This window comes from Misgurnus anguillicaudatus, chromosome 11 (assembly GCF_027580225.2).
Source record: "Misgurnus anguillicaudatus chromosome 11, ASM2758022v2, whole genome shotgun sequence".
Classification (NCBI taxonomy): domain Eukaryota; kingdom Metazoa; phylum Chordata; class Actinopteri; order Cypriniformes; family Cobitidae; genus Misgurnus; species Misgurnus anguillicaudatus.
This window is the reverse complement of record NC_073347.2, coordinates 28,720,617-28,738,269: the sequence shown is the minus strand read 5'-3', so window position 1 is coordinate 28,738,269 and position 17,653 is coordinate 28,720,617. Positions and strand designations below refer to the sequence as shown.

The 17,653-nt window shown below is 35.6% G+C and overlaps 1 protein-coding gene across 2 annotated transcripts in view; it reads right to left on the bottom strand.

The window, feature by feature from the left end:
* The window catches only part of adgra1b (adhesion G protein-coupled receptor A1b), a 105,429-nt gene that overhangs the window by 10,433 nt on the left and 77,343 nt on the right, over positions 1 to 17,653 (bottom strand). For both annotated transcript variants that reach the window (XM_055170198.2, XM_055170199.2), the window contains 3 exons: positions 7,213 to 7,340; positions 5,357 to 5,480; positions 935 to 1,086 (listed from right to left, as the gene is read on the bottom strand). In XM_055170198.2, the coding sequence (XP_055026173.2) occupies positions 935 to 1,086; positions 5,357 to 5,480; positions 7,213 to 7,340 (404 nt within the window). The remainder of the gene's footprint in view (positions 1 to 934; positions 1,087 to 5,356; positions 5,481 to 7,212; positions 7,341 to 17,653) is intronic.

The following is a 17,653-nucleotide window of genomic DNA, read 5'->3' as shown; positions in this document are numbered from 1 at the left end:
GTTAAGGTCAAGACTTTGAGGGAGGTGGTAAGGAAAATTACCTAAATCTCCCATGGCTCTATTGGCTTATAGTGCACAAGGATGTTTTTGTGGATACATTGGTGGTCATCATAAGGAGGTTTAGGTCATTTTTCTTACTGGTCCCCTCAGGTGACTTTAATAAGGTGAAAGTGTCTGACAAATAAATGTATAAATAGAGGATCGTGTCAAGACTCTGTGTCTGACTCGTGACTGATGAGAGAAATAACATCTGCAGTCGTGAGTGTTAATGTGACCTATTTAAACACAATAAACTCAAACATTCATGAGAAAAAAAATCTCAGATTAATCACGAACAAGCTGCAGTCATCACAAGACAATACAGCTCAGTTAAACCTACGAAATATTAAAGGAATCTTTCACCCAAAACTAATATTCTATCATCAGATATTCACCCAATTTATACTGAAATATCAACAACATTCAGATGAATTACATCTCAGTTTTCTTCCACAGCAGAAAGGTTTCTGTTTTAAATGACGGGAATGTTAATATGATGAACTAGCCATTGCTAGAACTTAAAAAACAAAAAAAAGAACACTACCGCTAAAAGAAAAGGCCGACTTTACTCACAAAGCATTCAAGTGTGAAATATAAAAAAGGTTATAAAAACTCATTATGTGCTTGTCTGGACACAAGTTACTCTCTGATATTATCTATATTCTCTCCCTACGTGTGTCTGACTGAAGTCTCTCATTACTCAATGTAAAGTGATTGAGTTTTTTTGCTACATAAACCACATCAGAAACAGACCTGAAACCTGTGGATCTTCACTGAAGAGGTTCATATTATCGAAACCATATCCTCTATAATCCAGTGTCAAGTGCCAACCAGCTAATTCATTATGCATTCAGAATAATCTAACGTCTCAATGAAATGATGTGATGTCTTGTACCTCAGCATGGGAGATTTGGCAGGTTGAGCTGGAGGAAGATCTCCATCTTGTGCTTGCTGTGCTTTCCTGGTCACCTGTTTGTAGATGTTTCGTGCAGTCACACCCAACCAGATTATAGTGGATAGAGAGGAGAAATGCAGGACCACACCCACCTGAGACACAAACATACACACATACAGTTTAACACATAAAGGTCAACACTAATAATCACTAAACACTAATATGGACATGATATTGTTATCTGATGTCATTGATATCTAGTTAGCAGAGTAACCAATGGCTCTAAACTATCTAAATTAGCTGAATGCATAAATGACATAAAACACTCATGACCAGTAACTTCTTACTTTAAATTTCCTTGAATCTGGTTAAGGTATTTACAGCGGGGAAAATAAGTATTAAATAAAGTGTATTCAATAATTCCATGTGTCATTTCACTTTATTTATTATGACTCAACTTGTATACTTCAATGTTCAGATTTCTTTGTATGAATTTATTGATGGATAAATCTGGTGGAAATTTTGTGTCAATATCCCACTTAGAAATCCCATTTTCTGATAAAAATGCTGATGTGTCAAATACTTATTTTCCACGCTGTATTTGGGAAAAATAGGGTATCAGGCTTTATTTTAATACACTAAAAACAAAGTTAAGAGAAAATAAAGCATACGTATAGTTCTATTACACAGTAAAATAATATCAAATCAACATATTTTTGTTACTTTAACGTAACAAATGATGTTAAACAATTTCAACTTGTTATGTCAACTTATCACAAGTCAAAACTTAAAATAGTAGGTTGAATTGACTTGTATAACCAAGTTGTTTTAACTTCATGCTGCGTTTTATTTCACAGCGTAGTTATTAATAGTTGGTTAATCCTCTCGTTTTCAATGACAGTCATTCTCATGGGCAGTGAAACAATAAACTTTCTGAAATGATTGTGTTTTGCCAAGCCTCCTTAAAATTTCCCCAAAGCTCCAGTTTACACTACAAGCAAACACAACACATGCAAAAAGTTAAGCACAGCTTTATCTTTTTGAATAAACGTTGTACTGTCAAATATTCAGCTAAATATCATTTTCAATTCTTTCATCCACTTATGAGTCGATCTATTTGCAGGGAATAATCATATTTTCACACTGGATTCTCATTTTATCACATTGAGACAATGTTTGTGTAAGCCAAATAAGCTGAGAAAACATTCATGTTCCCTGTCGACATGAATACAGCTCAGCTGAGATACCCAGGAGAGAGAGAGAGAGACAAAGAGAGAGAAAGAGAGAGAGAGATCTATATCATCAGGAGTCAATGGTTAAGAACAAATTCCATTACACAGATTATATTGGCTTCTGTCATCCATCACTTGAGCAAGACCAATCAAATCCAGCGGATCTACAAACAAACCCTTTGAGATGAAAGAAATATAAATGTGACAATGACCTTGAGCTGAAAGAGAGAGAGAGAGAGAGAGAGAGAGAGAGAGAGAGAGAGAGAGTAAAGAACAAAGTGGAGTCAACATCTTCGGCTGTGACTTATTCACACAGCTTCAAGTACCTTACTGCTTCTATAAACACACACAATATAAATATTACAACAAAATATGTATTAATGCAACTTTTATGAAGTAAAATCACTAAAAGTCTTCCTTCCACTGATGAAAATAGTCCCTCACTGACAGTAACAGAATGTTTCACATGTTTACATTGCTAAAGGTGCCGACACAAAAACACTGGGTACAGCAGCCGGTCATAAATCTGTTAAATCATAAATAAAACACAGCTATTGACCTATCAGAATCAATGACTGGAACAAACTGCTTTATAAAGAGCTTTATACAATACAGATTGCTTTAAATCACCTTTACAGTAATAAATATATGATACAGAATTCAGTATTGCTTTAGTTTGATCAGTTTTAGGTTGGTAAATGCTTTAAACAGTTACTAATGTGATGACTGATGTGATCAACATAGAAACCTTAAAATTATATTAAAGTTTTTACTATATTTGTAATACAACAATGGGTCTCATTCACTAATAATTGCGTACATTTTTTCGTATTTAAACACACACTTGAACTTCTTACGAATACTTTCTACATAATTCACAACACGTGCGTACGTACATGAATTTGTTCTTATACTTGTTTTTACGTTAGTGAATTTGGAGTGTTCTACATGAGTGGCGGCATGCACAAGGTTGATAATTTGCATAAAACACGCCCGATCCATATAAGGGCTTTCCCCAGCGCAGCGCTAGTCCACAGAACATTTTAGAGCAATTTGTCATAGAAGCAAAAGAGCTCGAAAAGAAATCCATGATCATATTTATTTTTCAGTTTTGCTTTCCATTTTTTATTTTTTATTTTGGAGGTTTTGCAGTCGCTGGAGGAAGCCAGTGCTGTCCACCGACCGGAGTTACATTAAACAAGTATTTAATGCGTAAACAAATATGACATTTAATTAATATGACACACTCTAAAAATGGCTGGGTTATTTTTGACCCATAATGGGTAAATATTGGACAAAACACATGCTGGGCTAAAATTACCCAATGTTGGGTCAAAAATTACCCCATGTTGTGTCAAAAATTACCAAATGTTGGGTTGTTGTTATGCAACTATGGGATATAACAACCCAGCATTGGGTCAATTTTAACCCAGTCGTGTGTTCTGTCCAATTTTTACCCATTATTTTTAGAGTGCAGAGACGCGCATCTGTATCTAAAACAAAACAGACAGAAGATCAAGTGATTGACGTTTGGACTTCTCATTACATTTACATGACGTTTACATTAGGCATTAAGCAGACGCTTTCATATAGAAGGAAAGCATGAAGATGTGTCATTATGTGCATCTTCTTAATATGTGTAGAAAAAAATAAGTATTATAGGCTATAATAATGTATCATATAATGTATATAATGATAATATAGATTATGTATAATAATATATAATCAAAAAATATTACAATATAAAATATAATCATGTTAATTTTATATTTTAACATTATAATAAACCATAATAATTATAGCCTAGTATTTGATTATAGCGTATGTGATTATTGCGTAAGAGTGGTTTTAAGTTTTCTTGAATTTTTGCGTACAATTAGAAGAAAGTTTCATACAAAAGTTTTTTTGTATAATAACGATTTTTTTTTTAAAACATCCGTACGCACATCTCACGCACAAATTTGTGCATACGCATGCTTAATGAATAAGACCCAATGTCTTATTTGATTTTCTTTACAGTATTCACTCTATAGTCTGGATCACAGCTCCGATTAATCTCTCACACCGTTTTCATGTACGCTGGACACTTGTCAGCTACTTTTCTTTGAAAATCCAAACAAATTTATTCATATATATGATATTGTCACATAAACATTTGAGTCAAGTGTTTCTTAAAGTTTTCCTTATGTGTAAAATATTAAAGGCGCCAAAAAATCCATTGAAACAATATGTTTAGTGCAAAAAATTATGTTGTGACACTACTCCATAGATGAAATGAGAATGATTTAAAAACAGTTCAATTCCATGTGAATAAAAAGTATATCCAGCTCCATGTTGTGTATATAGTTTAATAAAATGTGTCTTTTCCCACTTCCCCTTGCCACATCACTTCCTGTCTAATATGGCTACCTACAGAAAGTGCTAAGACAGGAGCAACTCCTCCCATTCTCGTGTTTTCTTTTGCATGCACAAGGTTACATAAGAAGGTGGAAACAAAAGTGTTTGAGGCTCACGGTATGTCATTACCATGTATTATTCATTTATGCCTAGGTAAAACAATTTTCCATTCCACGGCATCTTTAATCACAGGAAGAGCCAAAATGAATTATCATAAACAATTACAATATAATCTCACATTCACAGTAAAATGATAATCATTACAATCCATTCTCTATAGCATGAGCTCAGGACCTAAATACAAACCCACACGCCAAACTTATACAGTATACGTGAACGTGACAAATAGTGTCCCAGAGATTCTACTGTAATGTAATATTCTCTCTTATAAAACTCAATGCACTTCTGCTATAATGACTAAAACCATTTAACCCTACAGGAGAACACAGATGTCATTAAACACACACACACACACACAAATGTGCACATATACACACACATTCTATCAGAATTAACAAAAGCATAACTAAAGGTCCCACCGGCACGACAGCATCCTCACTGCACATACAGAAAACTCTCAAAAGACTAAATTCAGGTCAATAAAGCATGTTTAAGTCAGAACCTGTATGCATAAAGCTTCCAGTAAAAGAGGACAAATAAAACACACGCACACATTCAGAATGCAGTGAGTTCAGTACACACCAGCAGATATGAAAAATCGATTTTAAGGGGCTTTGCATTGAAGGACAGAATGTGAGTGGGAGAGATAAAGAGACGACAGATGAGAACTCACAGCCTGACAGATGATTGGATACTTGATTCGGTTAATGCCTCCAGCAAACACGGTGAATGTGAGAGCCGTGTGGAAACAGAAGTTCAGGAGGATGTGCCATCCTTTCCGACTGATTCGGATTGTGCTGGAAAACACGGACAGCATATGGTCAACATGTTAAATCCCTAAAAATGCAGCTGAGCGCATTAAAAAGATGGAATACATCTACACAGTGCAGTAAATATGCAACAGACATGTTGATTAGAAAAACAAGACATAATTTTAAGGCAGTACTGCTATCATGAGAGCTTTACATAAACTTTATTAGTAGAAAATTGTAAACAGCCTCATAGTGACTTAAGATAAATCCACCAACTGTTTGGATGCACATGGGGCGGGACAGGTGACACAGAATGTGTACAGATGTAAAGCTAAGGTTCCTTCAAACAGTTGCAAGATTTTTCCTTAGTCACTTTAAAAAAAAGGGTCTAAAAGTGACTAAATCTAGCAATAAAGTAGGCAACACTCCCTTAGATAGGCTGCGTCCAAATAACCACACTTGTGGTCTTTGCACTTGAGCACTTGAATACTATACAGACGCAGAATTCTTTGCACATGTAAAAAAAGTCTTAATTTTGTGCATGTAGCTTTATTAAAGTTTATTGTTTATGTAGTAGTCCCAGAATAAACGACACCATTAATGTTGTTTTAATATTATAAAAGCAGTTACAGATGTTTTACAAAATACATAATGTTTGCACCAATGAAATGTGGAACACTTTCCATTTTACTACCAAAATATGTAAAATCTATTTGTTAACTTATTAAATTAAAAGTTTCCACGACATCTCGCGAGATTTGGGCAAAAGTCTCATGATTTACATCCTAAACATGATGCATGATGTTATACGCTTAGCCTTGAATACCGCTTCGAAGCAGTATTCGAGAAAGTGTGGGTTTAGTGTGCTTTAAGGGCACTGCACTTTGCCAGTTTTAAGACATGGGACAGTCTTGCGCACCTACTTCCTGTCGTGTGGACGTGCTCTCAAGTGGCCAAGACCGCAATTGGGGGTGTTTGGACGCAGCCATAGTCTTCATTATGTAACCAGGTAAACCCCACCCACTGATTAACATAACATTTGCATACAAGTTGACTTTGAAAATAAAAACGAAAACCATGAAATAAAAGATAACATTCAATTTAAAGAGAACTTTACATTTCAATTTGATTTTTGTATTGCTTGAGCATTAATAAAAAAATGTATTTGCAGTTCTTTTACACTTTTGCCTTTTAAAGGCAGGGTCCACGACCTCTGAAAGCCAATGTTGACATATGAAATCAACTAAACAAACACGCCCCTACCCAAATAGAATCTGGACCTTCATTTGATAGACCCGTCCCACACATACGCAACCCCAGGTAACGATGTCGGTTAGTAGAGATGCCCCTTACTGCTGATTGGCTACAAGTGTGTTTTGGTAGTCGGTCCGACTCTCTTTTCCAAAGAGTTTTTCAAAAATCATGGACCCCGCCTTTAATTGAAATATTGCCTCGAGGTAAAATAAAATGTCAAATCATTAATTGCATTTTATTTTTCAATCTGACAGGAAAGATTCATTATCACCTTGAAAATTTAAATGAAAATAATTTGTATTTAATTTTCAATTTTGGCAAATATTTTGCATACAATTTTCTAATAATTGTAATTGTATTATTAATTAATTAATTGTAAAAAAAATCTGTGTGTGTGTTTTACAGAAAAAGATAAAATCATAAAGCATGTCAGTTTTATGTCACAACCCAAATTCACTTTAGACCAAACATACTTATTAAAAGTGTTCAGATGTTCTCTGTAGTGTTTGTGTTTGTGCCCTACCTGTGGTGCACTATGTAGGTGATGATGGAGGCGAACAGACACAGAAGCATAACGGCCGTGCAGGCGTACACCACCGGGTGCAGAAAGTCTCCAGGGTACGGAGGGAAGGACAAGACCTTCTTCAGATCCTGAGAGACACACACAAACATACACAGATGCTGCTGAGTAACCATGACAACGCAATGACTCAGGACCAATAGAAATAAAGTGAGGACTTTCCACAAATAGAGTACAAACCAGTGTGCCATGACTGATAACTGCAATAAAGACACAAATCTCTGAAGCCAGGAGATAAACAAAAAATTAATATGGCACAAAACTGTGCGTTTTCAACACATACCTAGAATGTTACATACTATATACAGGCATACACAGTACTGTTCATCTTAGAAAAAAACAAACAAATCACACACACTTTGTTTGGTTTTATTTTTTCCACACACTATGAAGGGCTTTGTTGGCTTGAGAAAATGGTTTTTGAAGCAATAACACACTGAGCCAGGATTAGATCTTATTGTTCTCTCTCTGACACATTTTCTTTTGCTAAAGCATCTCAAGACACGATTCATTATTATCATTAAAATCTTTTGACATAATTGATCAAATGGTTGATCAAATTTCCCTTCAGTGCACAAATATCTCAGATCATTAACTAACAGGTGAAGTGTGACAGAAGTAGGGCTGAAACGATTCATCGAGTTACTCGATTTACTCGATTCAAAAAATTCCTCGAGGCAAAAATTCTGCCTCGAAGCCTCGTTAAATTCCTATGACGCGCACTACACGCGCCGAGATCTGATTCACACGGACCGTTGTTCAATTTTCAGGAAGCACATCATAGCGCGTGGTACATTTTGAATTTAGTTGGCGCGATGGCGGAGCGAATATGTCCATAAACAGCAGAGAGAGACTGTCTAAAGTTTGGGATCATTACATTCAGCATCTGAACCGAAAACATCCACTGCTGTTTGACCAAGCATCGATGAAACAAGGTAACGTAGCTTCCGCTGATTTTAATCCCATACTGTATTTGTAGCGATGTCGTTATGCGGTTTGACTAGATATGATGTTTAGCTTTGATGTTTTTAAGTAGTAAACGTATTCACGTTCAATTGCAGGACAGTATAGATTAACAAAGAACCCCTTGACACACACGCATGCACTTTACAGGTGTGTGTACCAAAAAAACGGCACCACAGTGCAATCATATATGGGCAACTTGTAATCTGACATATTTTGTTCAATAATAATAATCTCTGTCTTATTGGAGTTTAGCATAAGGAAGTTATTCTCTCTCACGCGAGTCAGACCGATCGCGCAATGCATCACATATGCTTAAACTTTTATGTAGCCACGCAACAATAATTTCAGCATGGATTCACTGTATACAGCGGGACGTGATGTTGTGATTTTTCGAACGGATTCTTAACCTAAAATGCACCGCAATGCAAGTTATGCAAACCAAATGCAGCGTTCTATTGAAAAGTAATCTATGTATTTCTGCAGTACCAAAATGCAATGAAGCAACTGAACGTCTGACTGGGGTGTCACTCTTCCTCACGCACAGAACGCGTGCACACACACAAACACAAGTTCACATGTGCGCATACACACAGGTTGTTACCATAGCAAATAGGCTCACCCCAGAAATGATATATTATATGTTAAAAGCCTAATGGTAAATGCTGCAGGTGTAGAAATGTACATAAACCAGATATTTACTTTGATGTCAGGGCTATTACAGCATGAAACCTGTTGTGCATATTAATAAATTAAAGTGTTTAATTGTTGGCACTGGCACTTATAAACACTAAATGGGTAAAAATTGAAATAAATAGGCTTATTTCTTGAAGCCAAATACCTCTGTTTTTTTATAGAAATAAAAGCCAAATGCTTGAACATTTTACAGCCAAGTCATTTTCGTTATGCATTATTTGTTTTGGTTGTTTAAAAACACACAAAAAAAATGATCCGATTACTCGATTAATCGATCGATTCAGTGCTAGATTAATCGATTACAAAAAGAATCGATAGCTGCAGCCCTAGACAGAAGCTTGGTGTGATGAGAGAGACAGAGAGAATGTATGGTTTGGATTGGTTATTACAACTTAGTACTAGAAATGCTTGCGTATTAACACTTGTACATTTGTAAATATTCAACTTCATCAACAACACAAGGAATTAGGACACACATGCAAATCCTCTGGTGTGTTGTATAAACATTTGCTGGTTTGATCCTCTTATGAAACAGTCTGTTATAAAAAAGTCCTCAAAAGCTTCAAAACTAATATTGAGACAAGCACAACACAACAATGGTATACAATTAAACAGACAAATAAGTGTGGCACAAGAAAAGGCCACCCATTCAAAATAAAGTTGTGTGTTATTTGATGTCTTTTCTGTGATATTGAGATGTTTTTATTGGCTGTAAATTTATTCTTCACACCTTAAGGTCCTTGTTTGCTTATTAAATGATGTGTACACTGTAAAAAATTAGCTGTAATTATGCAGCTGGTTGCCAGTAACTTACTGTAGAAGATAAAGACTGAAAATGTTTAATGTTCATTTAACTTTGTACAAACTGTTGCCAGTAACTAACATAAATGTAAAATCTACAGTAAGTTACTGGCAGCTAGTTGCCAGTAATACCCAGTAATACTGTAATTTCTACAGAATTTTTTTACAGTGTATGTAAAATACAAGACAAACTGTGTCCCATTTTGATTTGATAAAGCAAGCATATTTTTTTCATTCAACACAGGACAATCCTGTATTTTACTGGACAGATGGCAACCCTACACACAGCTTTACGTGTCCTTAACAAAACAAATACATAACTTGAGCTTGCATCAGGTCAGCTTAGAGTGGTCTGACAAGATTACAACTCATGTTCCGATGACTCAAACTCACTTCCAAACACCAGAAACTGTACAAAGCCATTTCATTTTCTGTTCACAGGCTCTAAAAGGATTTATTTTAGACAAAACTAAAAACTACTGAAGTAGTGGTAGTTACTACTGATGATGACCTGGTTTCTACATGAACATTCACTGGTGTAGGGTGAAACATCACAGACTGGCATTGAGACATGAAGGCTGGAAAAAAATCTACAGTATAAGTTTATGACTAATAACCAGCTAAAATATCAATCATACAAAAGCAGTGACAATACTCACAATACTGACATCGCAGTGACATCACATACATTACTGACATCACTCACATTATTGAGATCGCAGTGACATCACATACATTACTGACATCACAGTGACATCACTTACATTACTGACATCACTCACATTACTAACATCACAGTGACATTACTGACATCACAGCGACATCACTCAGATTACTGACATCACAGTGACATCACTCACATTACTGACATCACAGTGACATTATTGATATCACAGCGACATCACTCACATTACTGACATCACAGTGACATCACTTACGTTACTGACATCAAAGTGACATCACTCACATTATTGACATCACAGTGGCATTACTGACATCACAGCGACATCACTCACAATACTGACATCGCAGTGACATCACTCACATTACTGACATCGCAGTGACATCACTCACATTACTGACATCGCAGTGACATCACTCACATTACTGACATCGCAGTGACATCACTCACATTACTGAGATCGCAGTGACATCACTCACATTACTGACATCGCAGTGACATCACCCTCATTACTGACATCACAGTGACATCACTTACATTATTGACATCGCAGTGACATCAGTCACATTACTGACACCACAGTGACATGAATCACATTACTGCAGTGTTTCTCAAACTTTTTCAGCCCAAGGACCACTTTATCTTCCAATTTTTTTCTGAGGACCACCTAACATCCCACTCTAACACTCCCCCAAAAAACAACAAAATAGGAAGAATAAGCTAAGTTTAAGTTTAATATGCAACTGTTTCAAGTCAAAAACTAATTTTTTAAAAACAAATGCAATGCTATGTTCAGAAATTATTATATGAATTTTATTTCATTTGAAAAAGTATATGTAAAAATGAGTTGCAGCTTAATATGAACAACAAACTGCACATGTGAAAAAACTGCAATTAAACATACTATAACAGCCTAGGTCCCACTTAATGTCATTCCAAAGAGCCATTGGTTTAAAACTGAGGTGGTGGGTATATGAAGTCTATGGTTGTAACTATGGTAACAATAAAATACTGAAAAAAAGTTCCCCTTAATGTCCAAAATCACTGAAATTACAGGGATATTACACATGAACAAAAACTAGTACATTACAAAACTAATAGATCTGTGGATTTTAGCTGCTTTCAGTTGACGCTTGATCCTTCTTTTGACTTCTCTTTGGTTTAGCCAACCGATCCATTTTTACGTTATTAAAACAGAAAGGCAAGAACTGATATCACAGTTTTGCAAGTGCATAAAAAATCTACTTAAATAAGTGACAATTGTATAAACACTTGCCTAGTTTAGGTCATCTTTTGGCGGACCACTGGGGGGGTTTGGCGGACCACACTTTGAGAATTACTGCATTACTGACATCACAGTGACATCACTCACATTACTGACATCACAGTGACATCACTCACATTACTGACATCACAGTAACATCACTAACTTTACTGACATCACAGTAACATCACTAACATTACTGACATCACAGTGACATCACTCACATTACTGACATTGCAGTGACGTCACTTACATTATTGACATCACAGTGACATCAATCACATTACTGAACTGACATCACACTGACATAACTCACATTCCTGACATCACAGTGACATCACTCACATTACTGACATCACAATGTCATTACTGACATTCCTGACATCACAGTGACATCACTCACATTACTGAACTGACATCACAGTGACATCACTCACATTACTGACATCACAGTTACAACACTTATATTACTGACATCACAGTGACATCACTCACATTATTGACATCGCAGTGACATCACTCATAGTGCTGACATCACAGTAATATCACTAACATTCCTGACATATCGCAAGCCATTTTAACATTTAAAAGTTAAGTTTGACTATCTGGAATTAACATTGTAGATATCAACAACGTCTTTCTGACTAGTCGTAATTACATTTTGGATAGTTGGAATTGTCATTCAAGATATCTGTAACGTAATTGTGACTAGTCGAAACGACAAATATAGATATCTGTAATGCAGTTCTGCCTAGGCAAAACTGAATTACAGATATCTGCAATGACGTCATTGAAAACGACATTCAACTTGTCACACATCTTAAATGACAATTGCAGATATCTGTAATTCAGTTTTGCCTAGGCAGAATGAAAGTTAAAGATATCTCAAACGTCATTATGACTAGTGCAAACTATTGTGCATGACGGGCCCGTTTAACGCTTTGCAGTTCTTTTTTTTCAATTTGCACCATCAAAATGTATCATTTTCAATTGTTCACAAAAGTATAATTGTCTTAATTTGCAATTATACGTGTTTAGTTTGTTGTTTCAGAATTTCAGGTTTTGGAAAAAACAAATAAAAAATGACTTCTGTTTGTTTGCGTTTGGATCGTACCATTATGGCCGGGGGTCTACTGCCGGTCACGCACCCACAGCGCTATCGCGTTAATAGGCTTACCTGATCTGACCATATTTATCTCTATGTATATTACACATTTATTAAATATATTTTAATAATAATAATGTCAGTATGTTATCATTTATCTATAGGACCTCGGTTGCCGTTTTGGTTTTTATCAGTAGATGGCGATAACGTCCTTGGCAGTAAGTTTATTCACTCGAGACGTGATGGATAACTTATCTGCCGCAGTTCAGTCTGTATAATATGGCTCGAAATGTTAAATCATGTTACCCCGAAACATTACGAGGTAGCGAGTTGGACTTGTAACCTGAAAATTACCGTTTCGAGTCTCATGGCCGGCCGGTTGTGACTGAGGTGCCCTTGCGCAAGGTACCTTAACCCCAATTTCTCCCCGGGCACTGGTTGCCCACTGCTCCGCGCGCGCACAGGCGTGTGTATGTGTTTAATACTAACTGTATGCATTCCATACTCGACAACCATGTCACTTTCACTTTTGTTTTCCTTTTTAATGAACTTTATTAGAGTATGAGCCGCGAATGCTTACGCCGTGACCTATTGGCTAATTTACTAGCCATATTAATATCTGAGATATATACACAGTGTATTATCCATTCCCAGCTCTTCTACCAACCAACGAATCACACTTACAGTGCAAAAATAGCAGTGTATTAATAAAAGTGTAAAAAGCAAAAACCTTTAAAATGTATTGAAAAAAATACACATCCAATTCAAAATCAAACCATTAACAAAATGGATCAAGTCTTTCTTGTTCTTTTAAAGGAAAGCAAAGAAAAACATTTTAATCTGTAAAAAATAGCAGTGTCTGCATTTTTCTCTGTAGACACTTACAGAGAGGGCTTATAGTCCCAGACTAAAATGCATGTTTGAATTGTCTTAATTTGAAAGCATCTTGCACTGACATATCTTAACACATATCAGTGCCCGGTATTAAGATGCACACCATATTTCTTTTGTAATGTTTGTTTGTAAAATGCCCTAATATAACTAAAGCCTAAAGTCTAAACTCTGTCTGGAAAACCACCCCTTAAAACTGAAGAAATTGTTTAAGATTTAACTTTACTTTAAATAATTCATATTTAGTTGCATAACCATTGTTGTTAATAACTTCTGCACATTTGTGTACAATCAAGTCAACCAACTTGTGGCACCTAGAAACAGATATTTCAGCCCAGGATCCACAGTTCTTGTCATTTTTTAGGTTTTGCTTCAGAAACTGCATTTTCAATGTCACCCCACAAGTTTTCAATGGGATAGAGATAAGAGGATTGGGCTGGCCACTCCATAACCTGTTTTTGGGGTTGTTGTCTTGTTGAAGCACCCATTTAGGGAGATTTCCTCTTCTGCAAAGGGCAACATAATCTCTTCAACTATTCTGATGTATTCAAACGGATCCATGTTCCCGTGTATACGATAAATAGGACCAACATGGTAGTATGAAAAACATCCCAATACCATGACTTTTACACCACCATGCTTACCTGTCTTTACATTGTACTGTGGCTTGAATTGAGTACCAGGGGGTCGCCTGAGTCTAGACCTTCTGTCTAGACCCCGCTTCTGTCTAGACCCCAAATAGAAAAGTTTTACTCTCATCAGGCCACAAAATGTCACACCATTTTTCTTTGGGCCAGTTGATGTGTTGATGTAATTCTGCAGATGTTTGTTTTCAACAGTGGTGCTTTACTGGGACTTCTTGCAAATAGCTTCAATAGGTGACTGTCACAGATCATCATCTTTGATCTTTCTAACAGTAATAAAAGGTTGAATCGTTGCCATCTTGACTATTCATTGATCTGTTTTAACAGTAGTTGCTTGTTTTCTTCCATGTGCTTTGGGTTTTTGTTGCCATTTAGAATAATTTAAGATCATTTTAGCTGAGCATCCTCAATTTTGCTGCATTTCTTTATACGTTTTCCCCTCTCAAATCAACTTTTTAATCAAATTGCATTGCTCCTCTGAGCAATGTTTGGAACGAAACGTTTTACTTTTCAGTAAAACTCAGCAACAGATATTTTTTCTAACAATGGGCGAAACATTTGCTTCCTCTATTTCTTAATAAAGGACAAAAGAAGCTGTTTTCACAGAATGAACTCATTTTCTAATTAACACTGCTATTATTTTGATCACACCACTTTCAATAAATAAGTCTCTGAACAACTCTGAACAAGTGGATATGATTACAAATGGGTCTATTGTTTTTCTATTACATACTACATCTGTTTATAAATCATTTCCAATGCAGAAATACTGCTAATAATAACAATGGTTTAGGTTACTGATGTTGCACTGCTATTTTTTTTTACACCACTGTATATGAATCATGTGATCTCAACTCACTCTTTGTTTCAGACAATCTTGTTAAAGTGTAAAGCTGGTGGTGGTCTGATACAAACAGTATAGCCTAGTACTGTACACCCAGTGGCGGGACTAGAATTTTTTTAATGGGGTGGCCAAGGCTATAAGGAAGTCTATAGAAAAAAAGATGTGTAACAATGTGTCAAAAAATTACACTTCACATTATGCCACATTAGATAAATATTCCTATATGCATTACTTGATGTAAACATAATGTACAATAGCTCTAAGCAAAAGAAGAAAGATATCTCATTTTAACTGCAGTAACTTTCATAAGTTGTTCAGGAGATCTAAACTCCATGATACTTCAGATAGCAGAGCTCGACACAAAGGATTTTTTTGGCAAAAAAGTAATTTATTTAAAAAGTAAAAATATAATCTTTTTTTTACGAAGTTACAGAAGTTAGTCAGTCTTTTCTTATTTAATTACTTAATGACAAAGACACAGTTAGGCTTATTATAAGACCGAATGCAATAAAATACAATCGTTTAAGACGCAGTAACCCATTGATTACTATGATACTCAGTACTCACAAAGACAGCTATTTCAACATTAGAGCATTTAACCGTTTAAGCCAAAAAAGAAACATGCACTCGTTTAAAGCTCTGGCTGTGCACGCGCTATCTGTGAGTATGCGCGTTACGTTTTCAATTCAAGGCTGGCAATGAAAACATTGAATACAGACAAAGAAAGGCCAATATATTACTATATAACTTTATTCAGTCCACGGGAAGACAATTAGATATCAGCCAAATATATCGTATTTGCAAATATATTTAGCTCGTAAACTTTGTTTTTAATAATTTGTTGCGCTGCCACACGGCGAAATAAACACGGCGATTAACGGGAAGTGAATTATTGGATGGAGTGAAAGTAGCATTGGCATGGCCCCGGACGCTCCTCTGGCTCAGCCACTGTGTACACGATCCAATCGCCAGCGCAAACACAGAAATGGAAAATTAAAATAATAGATATTTTTGTGTTTGTTAAAAAAATAAAATTCTGAAGCAAAACCCAAACACGCAGAACAGAAAATTAAACTGAGAGACAATTATCCGAATTATTAGAAGAACACGCTCGTGTGATGCGGGCCTAATTTGCATACAGATATCTGCAACGTCATTTCGCCTAGTCAAAACTCTAATTCAAGATATCTGTAATTACATTTTGACTAGGCGGAATAAAAGTTACAGATATCTCAAATTTCAGATATCTCTAATCAAAATTCATTTCAAGATATCTATAACTTGATAATAGATATCTACAATTAAATTATGACTATCCCTATTTCCAGTTTGAGATATCTACAACGTCATTTTGACTAGTCAAAACTTAATTTAAGATATCTGAAAAGGAACATGTAGATATCTTGAATTGAGTTGAATTAAAGATATCTTGAACTGGAGTTATGACTAGTCAGAATCAAATTGTAGATATCTTAAACTGGAATTAAAGATATCAACAATTCAATTACAGATATCTGTAATTTACATAGTGGATATCTGCAACTGAATTGTAGATATCTGTAATGATAAACCCCATACAAATGAATGGCAAAAGTGATGTCATTTGTCCTAGGAAGAATGTCTTTGTGGATATCTGAAATGACAATTATGGATAGGAAGAATGTAGTTGCGGATATCTGAAATGTTCTTTTTGACGAGGCAAAACAGAAATAAAGATATCTGCAACACATATCCAGTTTAGCTGTTAAATGCTAAAAATGCTTGCCATACTGACATCACAGTAACATCACTCACATTCCTGACATCACTCACATTACTGACATCACAGTGACATCACTCACATTACTGAACTGACATCACAGTGACATCACTTACATTACTGACATCACAGTGACATCACTCACATTACTGACATCACAGTGACATTACTGACATTCCTGACATCACAGTGACATCACTTACATTACTGACATCACAGTGACATCACTCACATTACTGAACTGACATCCCAGTGACATCACTCACATTACTGACATCACAGTTACAACACTTATATTACTGACATCACAGTGACATCTCTCACATTACTGACATCACAGTGACATCACTCACATTACTGAACTGACATCACAGTGACATCACTCACATTACTGACATCACAGTGACAACCTGAGAATCACTCACAAATGTAGTGCTGAAATTATTAAATTCTAATTATCTAGTTAAAGATTGCTACATATTACTGTAGTAAGTTATCTTTATTGTGTATTTTTTCTTTTAAAAAAAAATCAGTTATGTCCCTCATAAAGCATTATTTTAAAAATGCATAAATAAAGAACTAAATGTAGTAATGCAAAGAAAATATAATACTTCAGAAACAGAGAGGGAGAAAGAGAGAGATGACTTTTGTAAACTGAAAAAATCTTGTTGGCAGTGCACAAAATAACGACTATAACATTTGCACTCTATTGCGGAACAGATCCCACAGGCCACA